The sequence below is a fragment of the Pogona vitticeps genome, chromosome 6 (genome assembly GCF_051106095.1).
Source record: "Pogona vitticeps strain Pit_001003342236 chromosome 6, PviZW2.1, whole genome shotgun sequence".
Classification (NCBI taxonomy): domain Eukaryota; kingdom Metazoa; phylum Chordata; class Lepidosauria; order Squamata; family Agamidae; genus Pogona; species Pogona vitticeps.
In genome coordinates, this window is record NC_135788.1 from 116,893,210 (window position 1) to 116,921,206 (window position 27,997).

General features: G+C 41.4%; 1 protein-coding gene across 1 annotated transcript in view; it reads left to right on the plus strand.

Moving 5' to 3' along the window:
- The first annotated feature begins 639 nt into the window (after positions 1–639).
- LOC110070173 (T cell receptor alpha chain MC.7.G5-like) overlaps positions 640–27,997 on the plus strand; it is a 56,323-nt gene continuing 28,965 nt past the window's right edge. The window contains exon 1 of the mRNA XM_078378309.1: positions 640–696. Coding sequence (XP_078234435.1) covers positions 657–696 — 40 coding nt within the window. The 5' untranslated portion in view covers positions 640–656. The remainder of the gene's footprint in view (positions 697–27,997) is intronic.

Consider the following 27,997-nt stretch of genomic DNA (forward strand, 5'->3'; position numbering starts at 1 on the left):
CCTAAGAATGTTTACCTGGGACTAAGTTCCCCTGAGTTCAAGGGGACGTCCTCTCTAGCAAATGATGTTGAGGTCTGTGATGTAGTTTTCTTCTAGACTCACTTGTCTCCCATGTTCCTCTTTCCCCCCATCAGCATCTTAAATATTGGTTTATGTAAAGGACTCTGCCACTGGGTAGGAACACTGAGAAAGTTACCTTTGGGTCGGGAACAAAGCTGACAGTTTCTCCAGGTGAGCTCTCGACAGAACAGTAAGTCCCTGGGAAAGAAGCTGAAGCATTCCTTAATAAACAATTAAGAATGAAACATGTAATGAGATAGTTCCGTGAGTTATTTCCAAGGGAGTGTGCAGGATTGGTCAGGATAAAGCAGAGAAGACATGCATGATGCAGATATGGATTACATATCAGAGTCACATCGTAAGAGCTTTCTGTTGGGATTCAAGAGTTCAGAAGAACTCACAAAAGGTCACTGATGGGAACTCTGATTCTCTAGATGTAGTTGGGATTAAACCTTCTACCATTCCTTAAAGATTAGTTGTGCTGGGGGAGGTTGATGGGGTCTGAAGTCCTATAGCAGGGGCACCTGTTCTCTGCAGTTGCAGTCATATGATTTTGTAGAGACCTCTACTGCAGTGTGAGTTATGGAAGCCATGAGATGGTGTTCGGTGATGGAACGAAACTGGAAGTGAAGCCTGGTAAGGGGGAAGAGGAAAACCGATGGTTCAAACTCAGGATCTTGGAGGTGGAAGGCGGCTAAGGCTGAGATGGATATAATTGGTGTTGAGCTTGACTACGGGCTGAACGGGTAGATAGATGAATCGTTGCCTTAAACTTGGTTAGTGCTCCTTTCTTGAACTGATGAGTTTTTGTAAGAGATGGTATTGCTGTCTTTTATTTCTTTCAACTAGGATAGTGTTATTTCAGAAAATGGTACAGGTTTCCTCAGAAAATTAACAGGAAATCGTGGTATTACTCAAAAGCAAGGAGAAAGAAAACAGTTTGTTCTGTAGCTGGCTTTTGTAATACAAGATACGACTGTGGATTCTGACATCAATCAAAAAAAATCATAATTGGATTGGGACAGAGCTTATTGTGAAGCCAGGTAGGAATCTGGGAAGTAATGGAATTTTATTAGCGTGTGTGTGTATGTGTAAAATCATGGTGAGAGTTTCCATATGTCTGGATGGACCAATAAACCCATAACAGTATGTCTACGATTCACTCTGTTAACAAAGATGCCTGACATGGGCCCGTGAAGGTAATTTCCTGGTTCTTATTATCAAGAAGTCTTATCATAATATTTAATTATTTATTCAATTTATACCCTGCCTACCTGGTCATAAACGGGATAGCAAGAGGATCTTCTGTTCATCCCTGGTTCCATGCTAAAAGACATACTAAATCTCTCTCATCCGGCGAGTGGTTGTGGAATCTTCTGGATGCCATCATCTTTCAGTGGTTATTCATGACAGTAATCATCTAAAAGATAATGTCCTCGTTGCTTTCCATAAAGGTGGCTAGTTTTTATTCTTCTTTATTGTATAGATGGAATTCGACAGCAAGGAATAGGAGTCTAGGTCTCGTTCGATACACACCTAATTGTAAAGGTGTGTGTCACTGTGGGCCATAGAGACAGGTGGAAATTCATTGTGGGAAATGGTACCAAACTCATCATAAAACCCAGTGAGTGTTTTTTTTTTAATTAACGTGTATTGATGAGGATGAATTTGGCTGAACTCATCATGTCCTACTTTCCTGAAATCATTCATGATATTCTTGTAAGGAGGTAATCGCGGAAGTGGGGAATCAGATTAGCTTGGCCGTAATGTCTAAGGATAAGGATTAAAAAACCCTCCCTCTTGATTTAGTTATACAGTATTTATCTTCCTCACACCTCTACTGTCCTTCACGCATATCAGATTTCAACACTTTTGGCTTGGTAAAAAATCCCTGCTTTTAAAATTTGTTTACGTGTTCATTAATGTAGATATTCGTTTACATGCTCTCTCCAAATCATGCATTTTTGCACATTTCCCCCACTGAGTAAAATCTGTTTGAGCCCATTTTTTTCATTGTAAGAGGTTTTAGATGATCCTCTTTTGAAGTCAGGATGGAGTGATAGGTGCAGAGAGTGTCCATGCCTCTGAAGAATCGAACCATACTTGTCAGATGAACGGAGGAGAGGAAATACTTAGGGTTTTTGTAAAGTGTTCTAACACTGTGAATACTAACAATGTCCAGATCTCATTTGGGTCTGGTACGAAATTGGTCATCTTGCGAAGTAAGTACATGGAACTGAGAATATTTGGGTATTCCTTATAGCTTTTGCTAAGCTGTATCTGGTGTGGTGCAGTGGATAGAGTGATGGAGCAGGACTCTGAAGACTGGGGTTCAAATCCCCGCTTGGCCATGAAAACTCACTGGGGGAGTGGAACCGGTAAAACTACTCTTTAAATATCTCACCTTAAAAGCCCTGTGAGGGTTGCTCTAGGTTGGTTTTGACTGGATGGCGCATAACCAAGGGACATTTTGGGGACTAAGCATACTGTAAAGGACTGCTTGGAAAGGAAAGAGGGAAAAGAAATGAAGGGACATGGGTGCACCTCAACTTGGATGGACATTGGGCTAGGTATCTGTTCTGTACTCTCAGTACTCCTTCCTTCCTGCTCTTCTCAAAGTTGAGAAAAGTTACTGTTCAAAATACAAGTCCAAGAATCTCCCAGTCAACAAGGCACTGACCATGTTGGGTGGGATGTTATATTTTGTTGGCATGTTGCCTAGTAGGCCATGCTAACCGAAAGCTGTAGTCCAAAAAAGAAAACCAGCCAGCCAGCCACCCACCAACTAGCCAACCAACCAGAATTTGTCCAAGTTCTGCTCTGTCTGTCTGTCTCTCCCCTCCTCAGATGTATACGGTCTGACAGGCATAGGTTTCTGCTTAAGCAAACACCAGTGTGTGGATGCTGGAGTTAAGCTCACATTTGGATCAGGGACAAAAATCCGTGTCCTACCCTGTAAGTCCGGTTTGTTTGTTCAATTCAAGTACATTCCCCAACAATCCTCTTAGTTTTTAAACTTGATAATATACTGGCCAAAGTTTCTGGCATTTCAGTGGGGAGAATCCTCAAACGACCATTCTCTACAGGTTATTTTTCCCTCAGTGATGGGCTGCCTGAGTGATGTATTTTTTAATGGATGGATGCATCTTACTGCTTTAAATTCATTTTTGGGGTTGCTTTTATTTACTGTTTTTTCATGTGATATATGCCTGATCTTTTTCAGTATTGGTATGCTTACTTTTTAAACCTTCTAATACTGTCTTTTGGTGATGTAAGTTGTCTCGCGTCCCTCTTCAAGAGAAGAGCGGGGTAAATATGTTATAAATGTATAAGTAAGTAAGTAAGTAAGTAAGTAAGTAAGTAAGTAAGTAAGTAAGTAAGTAAGTAAGTAAGTAAGTAAGTAAGTAAGTAGGTAGGTAGGTAGGTAGGTAGGTAGGTAGGTAGGTAGGTAGGTAGGTAAGTAAGTAAGTAAGTAAGTAAGTAAGTAAGTAAGTAAGTAAGTAAGTAAGTAAGTAAGTAAGTAAGTAAGTAAGTAAGTAAGTAAGTAAGTAAGTAAGTAAGTAAGTAAGTAAGTGAAGGCTAGTTATTATTATTTGTAAAAGGCTCCGAGATGTTGCAGAGATGGTTTGAAAATTTCAAAGCGCCACCATCTCTGTGCCCCTGTATATTTTTGTCAAGGCAGGAAACACTGTGGGTATACCAGTGGATATGATAAGGTGGCCATTGGAAGCGGTACTAAACTGCTTGTAAAACCAAGTAAGTTATAGTCCTGACTTTATGTTGTCGGTAGTCTTGTTTTTGAAAGAAGGGTATGTTTTCTCCATAGCTCGATAGTGTTGTTGGTCAATGAACATTTATGCATTTGTGAGAAGATTTTTTTTCCAAAAAATATTTGTTTATTTATTTATTTGTTTATTTGTGATTCCCCCAAGAAAACACCCATTTTGCACAGAGCCATTTTGCACAAGTTGCAGAAACTTTGAGGAGAACCCCCCCCCCGGCCCGGACTGTTGTGTTCTTCTCATGCTGCAGGTGAGAAGCCTCCGTGGGCTTCAATATAGGGAGACAGGGCAGGAGATCTTTGAATGACCCAAAGTCCAGTCTGGAGCGTCTTCCACTGAGCTCAGCCAAGCTTCTCCTCAGAAAAGGGCAGTTATATTTCCGTTCGAGGGATCCTAAGTATAAGACCTGATGGCGACTTTACCAGATAATATGAACCAGAAGACAAAGGGATTGGAAAAGCAATTCATGCGAAAAGTCTACAACTTAAATCCACAGCATCCTTTACAGGGCACACTGGGGAAAGGTGATCATTGTGCTATTAAAAGTGCAAATTTTTGCCCAGAATTCTTGTAGCTCTACAGTTCATGCAAGCCCTTACGAGAGAAGTGTAAGATCTGGGTTTATGTAAGGTTCTGTTTCAATGTGTAGTTATGGAAGAACTGATAAAGTTGTCTTTGGAAGTGGAACACGGCTGACCGTTCATCTTAGTAAGTTTAAAAAGGCTCGTTGAGAAGTTCTGTTAAAAGAGGAAAAAAGCATTTTTCTCTCGGGTACATGTAGAGAAAGGTGCTTTTCAACACTTCAGCTCAAGCTGGAAAATTGTAATTCATGCAGCCAAGTGCTGGAATTCTGTCAAGATGTTGCATTTGTATACATTTCACAGAAAATTATAAGAGTGATCTTGTATTTAGTAAACAGAATCAGTGCATAGGAACTTTAAAGGAGCTGGTGTGATATAGGAGGATGATCATGAGCCAGGCTTTGGGAGATGCAGGTTGAAGTCTCCACTCAGCCCTGAGACTCACTGAATAACTTTGGGCTAGCCATTCACTCTGCCTGTCCTACCTTACAGGGTTTTTCTGGGGCTTAAGTAGGGAGGGGAGAACCCTTATGTAGCATCTTGAGCTCATTTGAGGGAAAGCCAACCTCAGTTTGATCTGTTAAGTCTTGGGAGGTGTAGGGTGGTTAAGGCAAGATGGCACACTTAGATCAAAATTAGCTTTCCTTAATCCACTGGTGGGCCGATATTTTGCACTTCAAATCCCATTGTCCCCAGCCACACTTGGAAAATAGTTATAGAGAGCTATTGGCCAAGACAGCTAAAAAGCATATGATGGGAGTGATGGGGGATGATCTAAATTCTCTTATGTTCAAATAAATTCCCAAATCCGCTCGTTCTAGAAATATTAAAGTATGATTTCCATCTTCCTCAGCCAGCATGTTTTAGAGCCAATACATCAGGGATCAAATCTGGAACAATGGTGTAGAGGTTTTTGTAAAGAGTTTTACTGATGTGAGCAGCACTAGTTCCAAAGTCACCTTTGGATCGGGAACAAAGCTTGTGGTAAAAGCTGGTAGGAACTTATAATATACAGTAATTACTATTTGCTCTCTCTCTCTCTCTCTGTGTGTGTGTGTGTGTGTGTGTGTGTGTGTATGTGTGAGAGAGAGTTATTCTTTTCTAATGTAGTTGAGGATAGTTGTGATTGTAGTTTAGCCCATACTGAAGTCTCCATAAGACCCCGTGAGTTATTTCCTACCAATAGAGGTGCTAGGATGTCTTTAAGGTGGTTTTCCTTCCTTGTGAGGGTAATTTCCTAAATACTAATGGGTTGATGGGTAGATTTCAGGGGCTGCTGAAAGGCAGAAGATGGAGCCAACCCTATGGATAGTTTACTAGTTTCATTGTATGCATTTATGCCTTAAATCATATTGCCTTTTTCCTTTGGTTATGCTGGGTAGTCCAACAGTATCTAGAGGGCCACATATTCTGCCTTCCATGTCCCTGGGTTAAAGAAGGAAGTCCAAAGTGGATGACTAGGGCCACATCTGTTGACAGGTTTATTTATAAACCGTGGTTAAGGCCTAAAATGAAGTTTATTCCATAGTGAAGAAATGCCATGTGCACCAGCTAAGGAACACATTAACCTGTCTTTACCTTTTCTATTCTCCAGTCGATAGGAAATCTTTGTTGTCAGCTTTACACGGCTATAGTCCATGAGCTTGGCAGACGATTTGATAGTAGGTGGCCAGGACAATTTGACAGGTTGATGGAAGTTGGTGGCATTGGCTAGTTGATGAATGGGTAGGTGTTTGGTTCTCCAAAGGGCCATAGAGGCCCAATATGACATGGTGGTCAAGGGCTGAAATCGGATATCATACTGGTGTTTCACTGAGCCATGAAACTAACAATCGGCCTGACCTACTTCACAGAATTGTTCTTATAAGATAAAGTTCATGTGTGAGAGATCCATGAGTTTAGATCTCATGAGAACAGTGGTTCCCAAAGCGTTGGCCCTAGAGTTTCTTGGACTGCTATTCCAAGAAGCCTGGAGCACTAGCTATGCTCCTTAGAGCTTCTGGGAGTTGTAGTCCTGGAAACTCTGGGGCATCAAGTTTGGGCACAACTGCCTTACCGGAGAGGAGAGCTATGAGCGGAAGGATTTTTGTAAAGGCTTGTATGGTTGTGGGTAATGACAACATCAAGACAATATTTGGGTCTGGTACGAGGCTGTTTGTGTCACCAAGTAAGTAAAGAGAGCAGTTGATTCACTGGTGATCCTGAACTACGATAGCTGAGGTCTAAGATACAGTTTTAGAGCCACCTATTTAGTTTCGATTCCAGTAGAATCCTTGAGGGATGTATGGCCACATTTTTCTCAAAGTCTTGCATTGAAATGCAGAAAGTGTGCGTCTTTACCAGATTAGTTTTTGTCATTGGGTGCATCATTGTGGGCTCTACATCAAGCTGGAAATTGACATTTGGGTCAGGCACAGTTTTGACAGTGATTCCTGGTATGTGATGAAATTGTGTTTTCAACGCCAGGTAGGGGTAAGAAGAGCACGCGGCCAGTTCATTTTTTGAGATTGTAGGCTTCCAGTTGAGTGTTAAGGCATGGTTAAACTGCTGATTTGTATAGATTTCTGCTCCGGTACATTCAGGCTTGACTTGATCCAGTAGCCATTTTTTTTCTTTCCTACCTAGCTTTCACATTGGTACATTTTAATCAGAAATATCATAATACAGATTGTTTTCGAGTTGGCTTCCTGTGACACATCCTTACACTGGTTCCTTCATAAAATCCAGTATTAATCCCAATTAGGTTAGACACATTGAGATAAGCGGGACTCTCATAGATGGTGGCTAGTTCATATCAATGGATCTATAGAGGCTGTACAAAAGACATGGGTGGCAGGATTCCTGCCCCAACTCCATTATACTCTCCCACCTTGTAAATAGGTTGGTTTTTAAAAAATCATTTTAGCTATTGATTTTCTTGTAAAATTTCCTTCCTTCCCACCCTTAAAAAACATGGACATAACTTATGATATAGTGAATATTTTCTATTGATCCTGAATAACACCATGGCCCTTTGTGCTTCTGTTGAGATGGAAGAAAGCCTTTCAAAATTGAACTGAAACCTCTCAAAGGGTCATAGAACTGTAAAGCTGAAAGGGGCCCCAAAGGGTTATCCAGTCCAACCTCATGCTGAAGTCTAAAGCATCGTTGAGAGATGGTCATTCAACCTTTGTTCATAAACCTGCAATGAGCGAGAGTCTACTACCGCCTCTGATATTCCCTTGTATTGTTGATTAGGTCTTATAGTCTGGAAGGTCTTACTAATGCTTAGGCAAAATCACATTGTAATCTGAATCTATCCATTCAGCTGATGCCACAGAATAAAAGAATGTGGTGGTCCATCAAATATTTGAAGGTGGCCCCCATCTCCCTCTTCACAGTCTCTTTTTATCTAGGCTTAATCCAGTTTCCTCGATCACTCTGCTCTCTCAACAACCATCTTGTGCCTTCCCAGAGTTTTTGTCAGGGTATATAGCACTGTGGGTTAAGTAACAACGCCGTTGCACCAGTCTTTGGAAGTGGGACAAAACTCTTTGTGGCACCAAGTAAGTTCCGGTCTTCCATGACTTGTGCTGTGTGTGAAAGTTAAGCTTTGTGTGTTTACTTTACCCCCTTTTGTTAGTTATTTTAGCTTTTTTATTCCAACAGTATCTGAGGGTCATGGTTTTCCTACCTACAGTCTATGTGATGAGTTAATTCAAAAGCCTTATTCTCCTGCCCATGTGGGGTTGGGAAGGGCAATGAATTGCTGGGTAGCTGAATGGTTTGAATTTTTGGCTGCAGAGCCAGAGGCTGGGAGTTCGATTCCCCACTGGGCCTTCTAGACAGGGGCCGGACTTGATGATCTATAGGGTCCCTTCGAACTCAGCAGTTGTAAGACGACAATGGTGATGAAATGAACCAGATGTCCTTCAACAGAAGCTCAACTGGTAAGTTCACGTAAAGGCATGTTTCACTGTGTAACCAGGGAAGTGGTTACAAAGTTTTGTTTGGAACTGGAACCAGACTGAGAGTCCAGCCAAGTAAGTTTCACAAAAGAATCTTATTAAAGGACATGCTTTTAATGTGCTCCTTGTCCAATGGACAATATGGTTTTGCAACTTGTAGGAAACAAGACAGATCAAGACTGAGTCGTATACATGTTCACGGCTATATTAAAATTGCAAGAAGGAGCAGTTTATGTAAAGTCCTCTTTCACTGTGGAATGATGGAGGTGCAACTGGCAAAATGGCATTTGTCCATGGGACAAGGCTGAGAGTCGGTCCGAGTAAGTTCTCGGTTCTCTTCAGGCATGGTGACAGACTTGGATGGATGGGCTGACTGCTCATAAATCTGTGTGATTTTAAAGAACATTTTGGAATTTTTTTTTAAGCATCTAGTGACTGGTGACAATCAATTTGGCGAGCAGCTCAGGCCTTATAGAAATAGGATCTCTCTATCTTAATCTCCCTCTCTCCCTCTCTCTGTGATTCCAGAAAGATTTTGCTAAAGCAGGGAGAGGGAGAGAGAGGGAGAGAGAGGAGAAGGGATCAGAGGGTCTTTTAGGCATAAGAAGCAGCAGTCTCCCCCCCACAAAAACTCAAATGAATGTTTGTTTCTTATATACAGTGGTGCCTCGCTAGATGATGATAATCCGTTCCACTGAAATCGCTCTCTAGCGAAATCATTGTCTAGCGAAAAGCAAATTGTCATCTAGCGGAAATCGGTTTGCGAAGCAGGGACCAAACATTGTTAAGCGAAATTCCCCCGTAGGAATCACTGTTTTGCAAATCGCAAAAAGTCAATGTCTAGCGAAAAAACTGCCATGCACTGTAACTGTCTAGCGAGGCACCACTGTATATCTCCCATCTTGCCTCCAATGTGGTCAAGTGGTCAACCGCAGCAACAACAACAAGCCTATGAGGTGGGTCAGACAGAGAAAGAGTGGCCCAAGCTGAATCAGGGAGCTGTTATGTGTGGATTTGAGCCCAGATGTTCTAAGTCCTAGCACAGCCTCTAACTCCTACACCATAAGATGTTCAAAGAGAAAAAGAAAAAGAGAAAAATCTAAATGCTAGTAATAAGCAGACCAACATCTGGATAGGAAGGATAAAAAAGCGTACTTTGTGAGTTGCCGGAATGGTGGGATTTGGTGCTTTTTGACAGATGTTTGTCCATCTGTCCAAAGACCAGCTGTTGGGAAACAGCCGTGTTTAGTTAGAGAAGATGGGTTTTTGTAAGGGTTGATATTACTGTGAGCAATAACAACTACAAATTCTTCTTTGGGTCTGGAACAAGGCTGATGGTACTGCCAAGTAAGTAAGATTTAAAACCCAATTAAAAACATGGCTGTTTATTCAGGCCTTCCCTCCAGCCAACTCTTGATTTTTTTCTTACTTTTCCTTTTTATCTTTACTGCTGTTCTTGTTTGATTATTATGTATTTGTCTATGTTTTATTATTTGATTTTATATTTGGAAGCCGCCTAGAGTGGTCCGGTGGGCCAGATAGGTGGGGTATAAATTAAATAAATAAATAAATAAATAAATAAATAAATAAATAAATAAATAAATAAATAAATAAAGATGAACTGCCATCCCATATTGTAATATAGTGACACACCGGATAGGATAGAAATAAGGCCCCCAATCCGACATAGTATTGGAAGTGAATTGCCATCATTTGGGAAACCTCCAGAGACATTATGTGTTGCATGCTGAGCCACAAAATGTGGTGTGGAACAGATAGTAACAGATAACAGAGCCTCGTGGCGCAGTGGTTAAAACGCTGTACTGCAGCCAAAACTGTGCTCACGACCTGGGGTTCAAATCCCAGGTAGCCGGCTCAAGGTTGACTCATCCTTCCATCCTTCCGAGGTCGGTAAAATGAGTACCCAGCTTGCTGGGGGGGGGGGCAATGTGTAGCCTGTATAATTAAAAATTGTAAACCGCCCCGAGAGTGCTTGTAGCACTATGGGGCGGTATATAAGTCCAATAAATAAATAAATAAATAAATAATGCAATGGAGATTTCTTAATCATCATCATCATCATCAATGTGCCATCAAGTCAGTTTTGACTTATGGTGACTCCAGGGTTTTCCAGGTACAGAATATTCAGAAGTGGTTTACCTTTACATTCTCCCTGGGGTGCCCTGGGACTGTGCAGCTTGCCCAAGGCTGTACAGGTTGGCTGTCCTCCCAGGAGGCACAGTGGGGGGGGGGGAGGACTGAACTCTCAACGTCTGTCTCCAAAACCAGATATTGTGGCATACAGTTTCCTGGCTCTGAGTACAGTTTTTCCAATGTGTGAAGTGCTGCCCTAAGTTGGTGTATCTCAGAGCTCAGATAACTGATCATTTCATTGACTATAGCCCTCAGAATTCCCCAATCAAGTGGACCATTGGCTGTGTTGAGGGGCTTGTGGCAATTGCATTAAGGCTTATATGAGTACAGACTTGTTGCAGTAACCAGGCTAATTACCGGTAACACCCTGGTGGAATAAAAGCCCTTTATCTCCATTTAGGCCACAAGGGATCAAATTCAGTGTCTCAGTGAAGAATAATGATGAATTCTCTTTGTTCCAGAGTAATGCTTTAAGAAAAAAGGAGCATTCCACGGTGGTGAAATATTGTAGTGGTAGAAAGAGATAGGATCCTTGGAGGGGTTTTTGTCATTTGATAGATCACTGTGCTAATACTGGAACAGGCTGGAAAGTTAATTTTGGGAATGGAACAACTCTGGTGGTGTTTCCTGGTATGGGTCTGTTTTATTTACTGTACTTTTCTTTCTCTCTCTCTCTCTCTCTCTATAAAAATATTTGAGCTTTGTTAGAACATGTGATTCTAACAATTAGATCAGCAGGGCTGAAGTAAATCTCAAAAGTGCAGTTTCTAGCATCTGAGTAACCCTGTTGGAGAATATTGGATGAATCTCTTAAGTCAGCTGAAAAAGTGTTAGGATCAAGTCCTACCAAGGGGAACCTTCAGTTCTCCAGGAGGTCCACAGCTAGTTACCTGCGTGCCCAGAACCCAACTGAGAAGGTTTTGGTCTAAGGGGAAAGTCACAATTTTAGCAATCTCTCCAGGACAGTTGCTGGCAAGGCCTGATTCCCTCCGATCCCATTAGACTCCAACTCCTGTCAGCCCCATCACCAACATGGCTGGTGGCGAGGAATGATGGGAGTCGGAACCCAATTGAAAGGTTCTTTGTGCTGGCTTCAAGGATGCGGTATTCTTGGGGTGGCTCATGGGCCAGGACTGGTGGGGCCACCCACCCCAGAATTTCAGAGGTCCAGTCATGAACCTCGTTTGCGACGATCCTTCTTCTAATGTCTTCTTTCTCAAATTCTGAATGGTCCACTGAGAATGTAATTAATTTTTCTTTCCACTAAAAAAAGAAAAGAAATACTTTTGCCTTAGTTTTGTGCTCATTGGCAATAATTCTGGTTGGGCTTTTGATTTTTCACTGTGCCTCCTTGACATGCGCTGGACCTGATAATTTATACTTGCCAGACTCTCAGATTCAACAGCGATTGCATGTCTTTAAATCCTCTATACTTTTGTTCTGCTTGGGACATAGGCATAGAAGAACTCACATAAAAGACACGGGGCAGAAAGTCTTTACGTTGTGTAGTTTGCTACTGAATGTTCAGTTTCTGCGGCTTATAGCCCATCATCAAAGATATATCACTGTTCAAATGTGATGGAAGTTTGTAAAGCTATTAAATGCCAGCCAGAGTAGTTGTGGACTTCTTGACAAGAGCTTTTGAAGGGTCCTTCACTTCCTTTGCCCATTTCCTCTGTCAATCCACAGCGTCCATGCTTGAGACAGTGATGGGGCAGAACTCAACCTAGGAACCTACAGCGTGGCTTTGCTTGTAAGCAAACTCATCAGATGCCAAAAGATTGCTTGAGAAGATGTTCAGTCAAACTGAACCTCAGCTCCTGTGAAGGGTGTCTGAATGGATGCCTTTATGCAAAGGTCTGTTTCATTGTGATAACACGGGTGGTCTTAACAAAGTTACATTTGGAACTGGAACACATCTGAAAGTTCTTCCGAGTAAGTCTCTTCGTAGTTATTTCTGAGACACATTCCTGGTAGTCTGGAAACATGGAACAATCTTCTAGCTGTCCCTGAGCTGATTCCTTCAAGATATCTTGAACTTTTGTCTCCATCCTCCACAATCAGCTTAGCCATTGAACATGTGGGTTGCAGATAGAGAAGGAAGTCTTCTTTTATTTCATGCTCATGGGCAACAGTAAAACATATCAAATATAACATCACCCAAACAGGATGATATTATAAGTTTGTCTGTGTATTTTTTGACATTTTGACATTTTTTGTGTGTGAAAAATAACCACCAGGGGAGTTTTCCCCCTACAAAAAATGTATTCTTACAGACAACCCCTTGAGCTTTGCTCATAAATCTTTACATTAGGTGCAGAAAACATTGTATTGTGCAGTTTTTCCAATAATAATAATAATAATAATAATAATAATAATAATAATAATAATAATAATAATAATAATAATAATAATAATAATAATAATAATAATAATAATAATAATAATAATAATAATAATAATAATAATATTCTGCACAACAGATTTTTGCAAAAGTTGTTTCTAGTGTGAAAAAAGGGCTAGCCCTTTTGCTCTTACTTGGAAGAGAAAAATATTTGCGCAGTTGCTAGTTTTTTTTGAGGAAATTCATTACATCCAGATATTGGGGGTGATGGGAGTTGTAGTCTGATCTGGAGAGGATCTGCTCATGGAGAGCTGTTTAGATCATTGACATAGCTGCTGGATAGCTCAGTGGTTTAGTTTTAGAAGATGTAGCTGTCTTAATCTGTCCTAGTGTATCGAGCAAAATCAAAATAAAAATTAAAGGAGGCAAAAACATTGTGGCTTCTTAAAAATGAACTGCGATACAGTATTTTCATTTGGGCTTTCGGGGACCAGTCCACTTCCTCAGTTATAATGTCCTCATATCTGAGGAAGTGTTGATTCAGTCTTTAAAAAACATACGTGGGTAATTTGCAAAGTAAAGCCGTCAGCAGAGAGTTTTCTTCCTGTCATTTTTGTAAAGTGTTCACTGAATGTGTGAATATTGGTAGTCTCGGCAAGGTGATATTTGGCCAGGGGACACGTTTAACCATCCAACCAGGTAGCTCAACATTTTTAGCATTAACAGTTTATGCTGAGGGTTGTTTCACTGTGATACACTGGAGGTGGGACCAAAGTCACATTTGGCAGTGGGACCAAGCTGCGAGTTATTCCAAGTAAGTTGCAGGCTATAACACCCAATTCTTTGGATAAATGATTATAATCTGTGCTGGATGGCTCAGTGGTTAGGTCTCCCTAACCCGAACCGTTCCCAGATTATAAATTTGGATCCAACATAAAGTTCAGTTATGTACTATCCTAAGCAGAGTTGATATAAATCTGAGGAAAAATAAGTCCTGTCAGGTTAACTACAGTAATGCACATGTAGCTTATTTTATTAAAAAAATAAATATTTTGGAAAAGATAAAACTATTACTTGCTTGCTTGCTTGCTTGCTTACTTACTTACTTTATACCTCACCTTTGACCCTAAAAGCACCCAAGGTAGCTTCAGAAAAATTTATATTTTTTCCCTTCTATTTTCACTGTCAAAATATCCTACAAAGTTGAACTTTAGCTATTCAAGATATCGCATTTAGATCTGGAAACTTCCCACATTTTTGTGGAATACATCGTATTTAGAGTAGATCATTGCAGACTACTACTGTTGTGGGGACTATGGACTAAAAAAAAATTCATCAATGGATATTTGGGATCATGGGACCTGCTAACAAGGAATATCTAGCTTGTATCTGCCCAAGGAAAACGGTCCAGAATGCAGAAGAGCCTGATTCAGACCCAGTGAAAAAGACATATGTTAGGTGGGATTCATTCTCAGTGCAGAAGGGGGAAAGTGGAAGTTAGGAATGGAGATACTCATATATGGACAACCTCCGCTGCTGGCTCCTTACAAGTGGATGCCAAGCCAATGGCAGGGAGTTGTTCTACTCAGGAGTTGGACCTGAGTTGATGGTCATCTGCTTTAGGCTTCTGCTGAAAAACATGAGTGAAGCCGCAGAGCAGATACTGGGATGGTAGAGGTTCAGCTCAGATGCCTGTAACCACCATCTTCTACCATGCAACCTTTTTGTAAGGTCAGAAAACAGTGTGGGTCTGACATTGGCTCCAGTATGCCAGTCTTTGGAAGTGGCACTAGACTGCTAGTTAAACCAAATAAGTTTAAGCCATCCATTGCTTATTAATTATTATAGACTCTTCTCTCGCCCTGGCCCTGATGACTGCCATTTTCTCTGTCCAAAAAAGAAAACAAAAGCTGATCTTCCCATCTCTCTCTGCACCGTTTTCTTCTGCCAGCACTTGAGCGGATTTTCTTTTTCCCCTTCCTTAGCTCTTTGTGCAACCTTCTCCTTTTTTCCAATCACTTTCTATATGAAAAGGAATGAGGAGGTGGGCTACCTAGATTTATGTTTTGTGATCTAGTAGTCAACGCTAATTATCTTGGGACTGATTTCTGTGTGCCAGGAGCTGTGCAAAAGGCAGGCAAGGGCAATTTTCAGGGTCAGCCAAGCTCCATCATTGTCTGTGTGTTCTGTGCTCTTAAGTCTGAACCAACTTATAGTGACCCCAATAGGCTTTTAAGATAAGCAAGATAGTTGTAGGTTTGTCAGGCTGTTTGACCGTGTTCTGGAGGTTTTTCTTCCTAACATTTCACGAGTTTGCACACAAAAGACTAGCTAATAATCCCCATTAATCACAGTGACAGATAATCTCCCTCCCCCTTATCACAACAAAACACCCATAACAAAAAAAAACACCCTGATCACCGGAATCACCCTATCTCCTGAAAAGGACAAAAAGCTGATCCCACAGCTACAAATACTCAACTCTCCCAGACACTACACCAGAACACAGACAGAGTTCTAACTCCTGTCCAGTGAAGATGCCGGCCACCGAGAGTGGGAAAACATTAGGAAGAAAAACCTTCAGAACACAGCCAAACAGCCCAAAAAACCTGCAACAGACATCAGATCCCGGCTGTGAAAGCCTTCATAGGCAAGATAATTAAGGAGTGGGTTTTACAAGTTCTGCATGCCCAGTGAGTTTCTGTGGATGAGCAGTAATTCTAATCCTGTTCTCCAAAGTCATAGTTTGTCACTCAACGGGTACATCATGAAACTGAATAATGAATAAATGATGGCTTCTTCCTTGCTGTTCTTTGCAGACTTGAGTGAAATGATGACGCTTCTGCCCCGGATAACTTACAAACTCTAACAGAAAGACCAAAAGACCATTGTATTGACTGTGATATAATCTTCTTATGCTTTTTTGGCTGGAATCCTACTGAGTTTCTGTTGGGCAAAGCCAAAATCATGTAACTGGTAGGTGGGCTTTTTCTGGCTGGCTGTCACTTGTTTGAGCACATTCAGGCCACGCACTCCATTGCACACCTGGGTGTGTGACCAATGGCCAGGAAAATGAGAGAAATGCACTCAAAATCTCATTTTTCTGCTCACTGTTCCTCAACAGGACTACAGCCTTAGTCCTTGTTAAAGCACTTCGTTTCCTTCTCTTTCAACCTGTTTCGATTCTCTGAGATTTGTACAATGTACAGTTGTCACTCCACTCCCCTCAATCTGCAAAATCTCAAAAGTGGAATTAAAGCAAAACAAAACAAAACTGATAGATAGAGGAGGGCGACAAGGATGATCAAGGGACTGGAAACTAAGCTCTATGAGGAAACATTAAAAGAACTGGGCATGTTTAGCCTTGAGAAAAGAAGACTGAGGGAAGATAGGAGAGCACTTTTTGAATACATGAAAGGTAGTCATACAGAGGAGGGGCAGGATCTGTTCTCGATGATCCCAGAGGGCAGGACACATAATAATTACAGAAAGCCAGATTTATGCTGAATATAGGAAAAATGTCTTAAGTGTTAGAGCAGTACGACAATGGAACCAATGACTTCAGTAGGTGGTGAGCACTCCAGTGCTGAAGGCATTAAAAAAATTGGAGAAACAGCTGCCAGACCTGCTTTGATTTGAATTCCTGCCCTGAGCAGGGTGTTGGACTCAACAGGCCTTATTAGGCCCCTTTCCAACTCAAATTATTCTTTGATTCTATACATACATTTTAATGGGAATTCAGGAGATGGCGGAAGTATAATACCTCACAATTCATTCTTTTCAGTTTTGTGGGAGTGAATGAACAGAGTTTTGAATGGGTATTCATCTAGGTCATGAATGAAGTGTCAAAGTCTTCAGATGAAGTGTGTGTGTGTTTATGTATGTATGTGTGTGTGTGTGTGTTTTAAGGGACCGTTTTAGTGCAAACCACAATCATAGAGTCAGAAATGGTTTATGGGTCTGACACCAGACTAGTGGTACTGTCAAGTATGTTACAGAAATAGCATCTCCTTAAGTACATCTGATGAGGCTCATCATAGATGGTGCATCGTCTTCCCCGAATTTTGTCTTTTGTCCCAATGTAATTTGTGCAGGTGAGCAGAAAGAGATACATCCTTGGTTTCTGCATAGGATGTTGAGAGGAAGGGGTTGGCACTATAGTTTTTGTCATTGGGTTGATCACTGTGCTTCAGGAACAAATTGGAAGGTCACCTTTGGGGCTGGCACTAACCTGGTAGTCGTTCCTGGTATGTGATAACTACTTTTTAGGGTACCAAGGTGGGAACATTATTTTTTAAAATGATGCAAGGATTGCAACATTTCTCCCTTAATAAGAAAACTTTGCTTTACTTTCCCTCTTACCAGTCTACTCTTATCAGTACATTTCTTAGAGGCCATGCTCAGTCCACCTTGGGGTATTCTAGGTTTGCTACGTCTGCAATTTTTTGTACTTCTCCAAAATTCAGGGTTCCTTGCAGATTGCTCTGTGTGGTTCAAATCCTGGCTCAGGTATAGACATGGAGATCTGTTTTCAAATCCTGACTCGGGCATGGAAACTCACTGGAGTGGGGTTGGGTTGCAGTGGTAAATTGCTCTTGGAACCTCTTGGGTACCTTGAAACTTCCACAAGGGCCATCATCAGTTAGAGCCAACTTGATGACACATAACACGAAGCTAAGAACAGATGCCACGCTGGGCGTAGGATGTATTGTGATGAACAATAAGGGAAGAAGGATTTGCACTGGCTAGTGAAGTGCTTTTGAGGACAGTTAGAGGAAGACTTTTCTTTAAAATTTGAGGGGGGCGTGGTGGCGCTGCGGGCTAAACCGCAGAAGCCTCTGTGCTGCAGGGTCAGAAGACCAAGCAGTCGTAAGATCGAATCCATGCGACGGAGTGAGCGCCCGTTGCTTTGTCCCAGCTCCCGCCAACCTAGCGGTTTGAAAGCATGCAAATGCAAGTAGATAAATAGGGACCACCTCGGTGGGAAGGTAACAGCGTTCCGTGTCGCACTGCGGTAAGTCGCGCTGGCCATGTGACCACGGAAGATTGTCTTCAGACAAAACGCTGGCTCTGTGGCTTGGAAACGGGGATGAGCACCACCCCCTAGAGTCGAACACGACTGGACAAAAATTGTCAAGGGGAACCTTTACCTTTACCTTAAAATTTGAATTCTTCACTTAAAAGCGACCCACTCTGGCCCTTAGTTCTGCAGTTATCCTGGAACTCTGGGTGATTTTTGTTAAAGCAGGCAACACTGTGGGTCTCAAAGCAGCTTCAACAAACCAATCTTTGTAAGTGGGAGTAGACTGGTTGTGATCCCAAGTAAGTTTCACCCTTCTTTGCCTTTCATTCCACTCAGTAGAGCATTGCAGGAGATCCTCTGACATGACACGCACTTGATCTTATGGAAAATGAGCAGAAAGGGCTTTGAAACCACTTGTATAGAAAGTGCTACAATAACAGATATTTAAAATGCTTGAATTATTCCTTTCAGACCTTTAAGTTCTTAGATATGACAAGAACTAGGAATTAGGTTCTAGGAACTACAAGCCAAGCTTGCAGGAAGGATCCTGCTGCTACTCTTATAGTGACTTTTGAAATAAACTTTTTAGGTTCTGCAGTTCTATGTCTTCTTGATTAAAAAGCCTATGTCTAAATTTCTTCTAGTAAAAAAAAAAAATCAATGTTGCAAAAAAAGTGTTCGGGATTGCCCAAATGGGGCTTCTGCCTAAGAAAGATAATGACAGGATCATACCAATTTTTGTATATATACATTTCCTATGATTTGAGTTAAAGCTTATCCCACTGCTGATGTTTGCATATTTTTTTTCTGAGTTTGCATGATGATGATGATGAATTTGAGCAAAATAGAGAGTCTTAAGGATCTCAGAAAAGGGCATTTCAATTTTCCAACCCTCAAGGTCAATGTGAAAGTCTCAGTAATCCAAAGTTACTTTTTTGTGTTCTTCCTGGCATAATTGAGTATTTCTTCTGCCATATTTATGGCCTCTCTTTGACTCTGTGAATGAACAAAAACACTGTTTTCCACACATGCTAAGTGTGGGATCTGTAAGAACCTTCACAATGTGTTTGTAGATAACACTGGAAAAATGTGGTCAAGATCTTAGCTTAGATCTCCACACAATGTTTACTAATCAGTGCCTCTCCTTTAATTGCCTTCCTCCTTGTTATTCTGCTCCTACCTCACCCGAGACAAATCCATGTCCCTTTGTGCCATAATCAGCTTCCTTGTGACTCTTACCGAGACAGGAAGTTTTTGTTATGTCCCGAAGTACTGTGTGAATACGGGAAGCGCAGTCTACAAAGTGGTTTTTGGAAAAGGAACAAAACTAATTGTAACACCAAGTAAGTAACTTAAACAATCGGAAATGTGTGATGACTAAGTTATACATTCTTTGTATGTTCTCCAGTCAATGAAAATTTATAAATACCATCCCTTGACCACCAGTCAAATTCAACATAGAAAACAGACAGTACTCTCTTATCCCTTGCTTTTGTCTTGGGCTAATGATGTGATAATTAAGGACAGGCATAATTCTGTCCTGCTTACTCTGCTCAAACCCTTGATTGTTCTGAAATGAAATTTGAGGATATTTCCTTGGTGGAAACACCTCCAGCTGAAAAAAAAAAAGCTGGAAATGTTTTTCTATTGAAAAAAATAGAACCATATCTTTCCAAGTTGTAGTCCAGTACTTACACACTGTCTAGTTCACTTGACTGAACTCAATGGGGCTTAATTCTGAGGAAATATATGTGTCACGGCCATGTTTGTTAGGAGTCTTTAGTTCTAGTTGAAAATAATGGGCAATTTAGCAATGAGGTAGCTTCCACTGATGTACATGATTGACTTAAGTTCATCTACGTTGAATGGCAAATGTATCATTATGCAATGCTTTGGCTGGTTCATTAAAAGCAGATTATTGGAAATGCCAACAGGAAAGGTCTAGGATCTCAGCTATAAAATTAGGATCCAGAATTATTTGGTTTTCGTCCTAATGAAGGGCACAACTCTAGAAAGAAGAAAAGTGTTGCCCCGTCACACAACGATTCCTTTTATGGAAATTACTTCCCCTGATCCACATTGCCAAACAGATTGCTCTGTGTATGAGTTTATGTTGAAGAGGAAACCACTGTAGTCTTATGGAACTGAGAAGATGATATTTGGATCTGGGACGAGGTTGCGTATTGTACCCTGTAAGTTTGCTTGAGGACAACCCAGTCTTCCTTTCTCCTAAATATTTCTAGCTCTGCTGTTTGCTTGTAGATATCTTTCTACCTCCTTCACCGTGAACCATCAGTGTTCTGGTAGTTGAGTCATGGCACAGTAAACCATCAGTGTTGTTTCTCTCTTTAAACCCAAAGTCCATACATATCCCCTCACTTTCAACTTTACAACATGCTTTTTTATGTATTTTCCTTATGGATCTTTTCTTCCTCTAGGATGAATAGGTAATGTTTGCAAAGGGGTAGATACTTACTGGATTTTTGTCCACACTGAGGGTTCTACTGTCCTTATTCTCAAGGAGCGTCTGCAAGAGAGTTGCTGTTTTAGCATCCTTAAGTTTTTGTTTTAACCTGAATCATTGTGATACTGGAAGTGGCTACAGTTTAGTCTTTGGTGGAGGCTCCAGACTTCTTGTCACACCTAGTAAGTGTTATGAACTATTTTGCTTGTTAGTTGTGTTCAGAGAAGAACATTTTGGAAGGGTCTGGAGTTCTTCTGAAGTGCTAGGTTTCACCATAAGAGCCTTGGAGGTGTCCCCCTCAGACCTTCTCAACCCTCCCCATCACTTTTGCTTACTGTTTATTTGTCTGAATGGACATTTCCAGGCCCAGTACAGTCAACAGTAATTGGGATACAAGGTGTTATTTCTCCAAATGGATGCTGTTTTCCCTGTGTTTTGAAGACTAACATCTTTATTATGGTGTTTGTTTCATGGTTTATATTCCAATTTATCATACACTTTGGATTTTACCCCAAAATGTCATCTATACAGTTCATATGGTTAGGTGTAGAATGAGAAGGAGTTGTAGACAATGAAGTAGAGAGTGACTCCTAGTTTGAAGAGAAAAACAATATATTATCAATCAAATAAGTAAGTACTGTAAGTAAACAAGTTGGAGGGAAATTAAACTCAGAAAGAGCTAAGAGTGACAGCTACTGAATTTGCACTGGCAATTCACAATAATGGCATTGCTGCGAGAGGAAGGATTTCTATGACATTTCACACTTTCTCTGCAACCTATACTTATAAAGATATCCAAAACCACTTTGTAAGTTCAAACATAGGCTGCAGAAAAAGTATGACATATTATAGAAATCCTTCCCTAGAAGTGGTAACATACAGAGACGTTAGATAAGTTCATTAAGACCTGTAATGTGATTAGAAAACATTGTCTTGATTCAACGTGACAATCACCATGTCAGAAACATTGTGACAATGTGACGTCACATCTGATCCAATTTTAAAATTATTTGCCTTAAGGTGGAGTTTTTACCATCTTCGCAAAGGGAAGAGTACTTAAGAACTTAAAAAAATGCCTTAATTATAGCAGTTTAGTGATGTAATAAAGGTTGCAGAAGCAAGTTACTAGAGATGGCTACAAAAATGTTTTTGAAGAGCTTCAAACCACTGTGGTTCTACAAACACAAGAAGGATAACTTTTGGTAAAGGAACTATCCTCAAGGTGAATCCCAGTAAGTTTCATAAGTTCTTTCTACATTTCCATACTTAAACTCTATCCAGGCATTATTAAAACCTGGTTTTCTGAGCATACATAGAGGGGAGCACTAAGTCTCTTCTCCAGCCGTCTTTGCATGCTCACATTTCTAGCACTCCATCTGAAGCGAAGATGCTCCTCTTTGCATGTTGACTTTACACATGAACTCACATTTTTCAGGGCTGTTGCTCATGTGTGGATAACATCCATCCATCCATCCATCCATCCATCCATCCATCCATCCATCCATCCATCCATCCATCCATCCATCCATCCAAGCAGATTTACAGCAGTATTTCTTAGCTTTTAAGGAGCCCCAAATGTACTAGATAGTATCTGTATTAAGTTACAGGCCCATTGGAATCAATAGGATTTTAGGGTTGTGTTTGTATAGGAACACAATTTGGATTATCTCCATGTTTAGGATTGGATTTAAACCAGTGGTTCCAAACCTTGAGTCCCCAGATGTTCTTGGACTACGACTTCTTGTAATCCTGGCCAGCACAGCTTGTGGTGAAGGCTTCTGGGAGTTTTAATCTGAGCACCTCTAAGGACTCATGGTTGTGAACCACTGATCTTGACTAATAGAAAGTGGAGAGAGAGGGTGTTCTGTTGTGTGGGTTCCTGGTGAATGAAAGCAATGTCCAAATATCGCCATTCACGTCCCTCTTGTTCTGGTAGCTTTCGCCTCCTTTCCTAGATCATTTTTTGTCAAGGCAGGAAATACTGTGGATCTTCGAGTAGCTCATATAAGATCATCTTTGGAAGTGGGACAAAACTGGTTGTGACACCGAGTAAGTGACTACTCTTAATTTATTCCACTTTTCTCATTGTAATGGCTCAGTCAGGATACTTTCCCATGCCAATCACATCCGTGCCCACATTCCATCTGTCTTTAGGCTTTGATCTTATTGTGTACAGAGAGTAACGAATAAGATGGTGGTTGTCTCTAATTCCATTGAGCCTCATGTTTTCCACAAGAAAGTGGTTATAGGATTAAAATTGTTTTGTTGTTGTTGTTCTGAGTCCCCGAACCATTTCTCTCATTAATTAGACTTGAGGGCAGCAGTGTTGCATGAGTTTATGCTGAAGGGGAAACCACTGTGTGAATGATGCTTTTAAAACCATGTTTGGTTCAGGGACAAGATTGATGGTTCAACCAAGTAAGTTTTTTCTATTTGCCTAATTAGTCATATCTAACTGAAACTAAAATTTTTGCATCTTTCTTTTCTTACATTTTAAGTGTACCATCAGGAGGCAGAAAATTTTCTCATATCCAGTTTCTTATTACTTACTGACACTGTGGTGTTTTGAAGACATGTCTTCCATGGCCTCCCGGAATTGGGTCAAATTCATGTTGGTCGCTTCGATGACCCTGTCCAGCCATCTCATCCTCTGTTGTCCCCTTCTCCTCCTGCCTTCACACTTTCCCAACATCAAGGTCTTTTCCAGGGAGTCTTCTCTTATGATGAGATAGCCAAAGGATTGGAGCCTCAGCTTCAGGATCTGTCCTTCCAGTGAGCACTCAGGGTTGATTTCTTTCAGAATTGATAGGTTTAATCTCCTTACAGTCCAGGAGACTCTCAAGAGTCTCCTCCAGCACCACAATTCAAAAGCATCAATTCTTCGGTGGTCAGCCTTCTTTATGGCCCAGCTGTCACTTCCATACATCGCTACTGGATAAACCATAGCTTTGACTATGCGGACCTTTGTCGGCAAGGTGATGACTCTGCTTTTTAAGATGCTGTCTAGGTTTATCATCACTTTCCTCCCAAGAAGCAGGCATCTTTTAATTTCATGCCTGCTGTCCCCATCTGCAGTGATCATGGAGCCCAAGAAAGCAAAATCTGTCACCGTCTCCATATCTTCCCCTGTGTATATGAGGGATTACTTTCCATGGACATCTCAAATCTGACAGTAACACCATCCCCTGCCCCCCCAGTTCCATTCTTATATCATTGCACCTTGGAGAATTTTTGTCAAGACAGGAAACACGGTGTATATACTGGTGGCTTTCAGAAGGTGACCTTTGGAAGTGGGACCCAGCTAGTTGTGACAGCCAGTAAGTTTCAGCTACACTCCTTCACTCCTTTTGTTCCGTTAGATATAATTAGTCAGGTAGCCTTCCATGGGAAGGAATTCCCAGATATTTAGAAGGTGTCTGTGTTGAGGAACTTAGAATACTCTGTTAGAAAGCCTGTGAACTACAGGAGAGAATTCTAAGTAACTCACCAAACTATGTCTAACAATTCCTTAAGATGGAATAATTGCAGTTAGTGTGTGTGTGTGTGTGTTGTGTTTTGTGTGTGTGTGTGTGTGTGTGTGTGTGTGTGTGTGTGTGTGTGTGAGAGAGAGAGAGAGAGAGAGAGAGAGAGAGAGAGAGAGAGAGAGAGATCCTTCGGACTCAAATGAGTTGTCACGAGGCAAAATATTTTCTCTGATGTGTGACCTGTATAGCATGATATAAGTTTCTGCTAAGGTGAAAATCACTGTGTAAGTTACGGAGACACAACAACATTTGGATCTGGGACACGTCTGCTTGTCCTACCCTGTAAGTCTGTTTTGTTTCAACAGCAGGTCCTGGCAGCCATTAATTCTTCATATATTGCTGTAAAAATGGTGGGTCCCAAAGCAGCCCACTCCCCTTTTTGGTGATACGTATATCCCTGTTTGTACCTGTCCATTTACAACTAGGGCTGCAAACAGGTCCCCCCCGATCCACTCCAGAGGGCAATTCAATCCAGAAGGCTTTGTGTCCCGTTTGATTTGGTTTCCGCCCTGGATCCAATTTGGTTTATCAACATCTGTCGACCTGCATTGGAAAGCCAAAATGGCTAGAACTTGTTGGTTGGTTTTCACACTGGTGTGGATGAAAGTGGGATCCAAGACAGATAGTAAAAAGAGGGTTATGCATGCCTTTTTGGGGGTCGTGTACTGGGCACCTTTAACTTTTGTCTTAAAAGAAGAGAGGCTGAAAGTTACCAGAAACAGGTCACTTTATAAGCTAGTTTCACTTCAGCCTGGAACCCTATCTAGCCAGGCGACTTCAGTTTGGAACCGGTTTAAAACTGGACTGTGAATGAGCAAAGGAAAACAAGTAAACTGAAGTGAGTGCCACTAAAACTGGCAGGGCGTTCTTGCCAAGGCAGAAATCACTGTGTATAATACGGGTTACAATAAGGTCACCTTTGGGAGTGGGACTAGGCTGGTAGTGACACCAAGTAAGTATCAACCCTTGATGCTTCCTGCACAGCATGTCAAAATCCCTTCCCTCATCTTCTTTTCCCAGCTGAGTCCACCAAATGTTTTGTCTGATTTTGCTCTTAACATAGGTTTAGTTTAGACCAGTGGTTCCCAGCCATGGGTCTTGGACTACAACTCCCAGAAATCCCGGCCAATGCAGCTAGCGGTGAAGGTTTCTGGGAATTTTGATCCAAGAACATCTGGGAATCCAAGGTCGAGAACCACTGGTTTGGACAACCAGGCATAGCAAACAAGTCATGTAGTAATGTGCCCTTTGAGTTGATGCTAGCCACATATCATGGGGGTAGTGCTGCTTGAATTTATGTTCAAGTGGAAAACACTGTGGGAGTTATAGGGAGATTACTTTCGGCTCAGGGACAAGACTGACCGTCCTACCCAGTAAGTTTGCTGCTTTGCTCCAATTCTTCAAATTTTATCACAGCTGGATTTTCTTTTTCATTTCCCTATCCCTGATCTCAGGCTCTCATCAATAATGTGCACTTTCAATTTGATTTATTATTATTATCTTACTATCTCTTTCTGTTCTGTGTCACAGGCTTGGATTGTGTGTGTGTGAGGGGGAGAACCACAAATTATGTAAGGACTTGAGGGGGAAATGGTGGTGGACAAAGGGTTTTGCAAATGAGGGAAGGTGTGAAATTAGCAAGAAGGAATTTGTCCAGTAAAACTCTGTGGTTCTGTGTGAGGCAGGTGTGCAAATGTGAATTGCCTAGCCTCTCACTCTGAAACGGAGGATAAAAAAAAATCTCTTTACTATGAGATTTTCCCTCCACAAGAGCAATTTTGTGAGAAATCTTGAAGAGAATCTTAGATGTTTCCTGATCATTTCTTTTTTTTTTTTTCCTGAAAGAAATGTTGTCTTAGAAGACTGTTACAAATCCTACACAGGATGGTGTCTGTCCTGCATAGGATTAACTGGAAAGAGATTTAGCCTGCACAAAATTTGGCAGGTTTCTACACAGAACCATGTTTGTAGGGAAGGGAAGGAAAATGAGATGGGATCTCATTTTTGTGAGATGCCCGGCGATCTTGCTTCGAGCGGAGTGTAGGGGAGAATTTTAGTGGGGAGTCTTGACACAACAAAACTAGGGAAAGCACTGAGAATGAAAAATATTGTCAGCATTTGTTAAATCCCTGGCAGGCGATTTACAGCCTCTTGCTTCCTTCTCATGACTGCCTCGTCCATGCCCCCAGAATGACGACATGGATTTTAATTCCTCTCTTTGCCAACCATGTATAGCCTGGGTTTCCTAACTAGGACCCCAGGTAAACAATGTGTTATTTGTGATCTGTTCTGTATCACCATCTGATTTGACCCCATCTTACCTGTAACTGTACCTGCTTGTGTGTGTGTTTGTGTGTGTGTATGTTTGTTTGTTTTACTATCATCCAGCCAAAGATAGCATAGTATACATTATGCAGTGTCACATCTTCTTGAAAGACACACTGAATTGAGTTGCATTGCAAGACACACATACTGGGTTTTTGTTATGGCCAGTCTGGCTGTGTGAATACTGGGAGTTACAAAGTGGTTTTTGGGAAAGGCACAAGCTTGATAGTGAGGCCAGGTAAGGAATTTCAAATAGAAGAAGCGCAAAACCATGTTGTGGTGTGTTCTGTTGGCACATGCTTTTGAACACTGACTAATATTACACAGATAACAGTCATGCTAGAGGACAGTCAACATCTATTTAGCCTAGTATCCTGTTTCCAACTGTGAGCACCTAAATGTTTTAAGGGTTAATAGCCAATGATAAATTAGGGTGAAAAACTGAGGAGGAAAAATCCTTTTTTTGTCCTCCAGGAGAGATTTCTCTGTCCTTTCCTTGGGAAAATTTTGTGGGAAATCTTGATGGTATTTTTTGGATTTTCTGCCATTTTTGGATTCTGCACACATGAATGTCTCCCTCCCACCACAAAGGAGACACTAATGTGTGCAGAATGATTACAATTCCTACACAAAAAGGTGCATTTCCTGCACAATATTGCTTGAAAAGGGTGTTGAATTCTACAGAATTTGGTAATTTCTTGTAGCAAACAATGAGGGGAGGCTGAATGAGCCAGAGAAGGTTTCATTTCATGGAAAGCTAATGCAGTCTCACACATGAGGAGATCTGGAAAAATCTCCAGGAATAAGTCTTCTATCCTTCCGAGGTCAGTAAAATGAGTACCCAGCTTGCTGGGGGGGGGGCAATGTGTAGCCTGCATGATTAACTTGTAAACCACCCAGAGAGTGCTGAAGCACTATGGGGCGGTATATAAGCAGCACGCTTTGCGAGAAAGAGAAGTTTAAAAAAAAATCCAACACCTTTCGTTTGCTAACAACAATACAGTGGTGCCTCGCATAGCGAGGTTAATCCGTTCCGGATTAACCTTCGCTATGCGAAAACATCGCTAAACGGGACTAAAAAAGCCATAGAAACGCATTGAACTTCGTTCAATGTGTTCCTATGGCTTGAAAACTCACGTTTCTTCCATAGCGCCGGCATTTTCGCGCCCTCGGTAAGCGAGGGCAGGGCGCGAAAATGCGGCGCGGACCTTCCGGCGGCCATTTTGGAACCGCCGATCAGCTGTTCTCCCCCGCTTCGTTTTGCGAAGATCGCTAAGCGAATCGCTTAGCGATCATCGCAAAGCAAAAAATCGCCATAGGGGCCATCGCTGAGCGAACGCTCCAGCGATGGCCCGGACCCCCTCGCTATGTGAATTCATCGCATAGCGAAGCACTCACTAAGCGAGGCACCACTGTACTTTAGGAATCAGGTGCTAATGATGCATTTTTAAAGAAATACTAGGTGCTCCATCGCAATGCAGAAGTAGCAAAATCTTTGTCTAGAGCAGTGGTTTCCAACGGTGGGTCCCCAGATGTTCTTGGACTAAAACTCCCCTGGGAGATGTAGTCTAAGAACATCTGGGGACTCAAGGTTAGAAACCATTGGTTTAGATTTTTGAACTCTTAGGATTAACTGACGTAGTCGATACACTTCCCCTTTCCCGCCATCTTTCTCACCGAAATCAATGGTATCACAAGATGAATCTTTCGCTTGATCAGCTGAGAAATCAGTGGGGCTTGTCACCGAGCAAGACTATAGAGGTTTCGCTTCTCCAACTGATCTGAATTGTCAT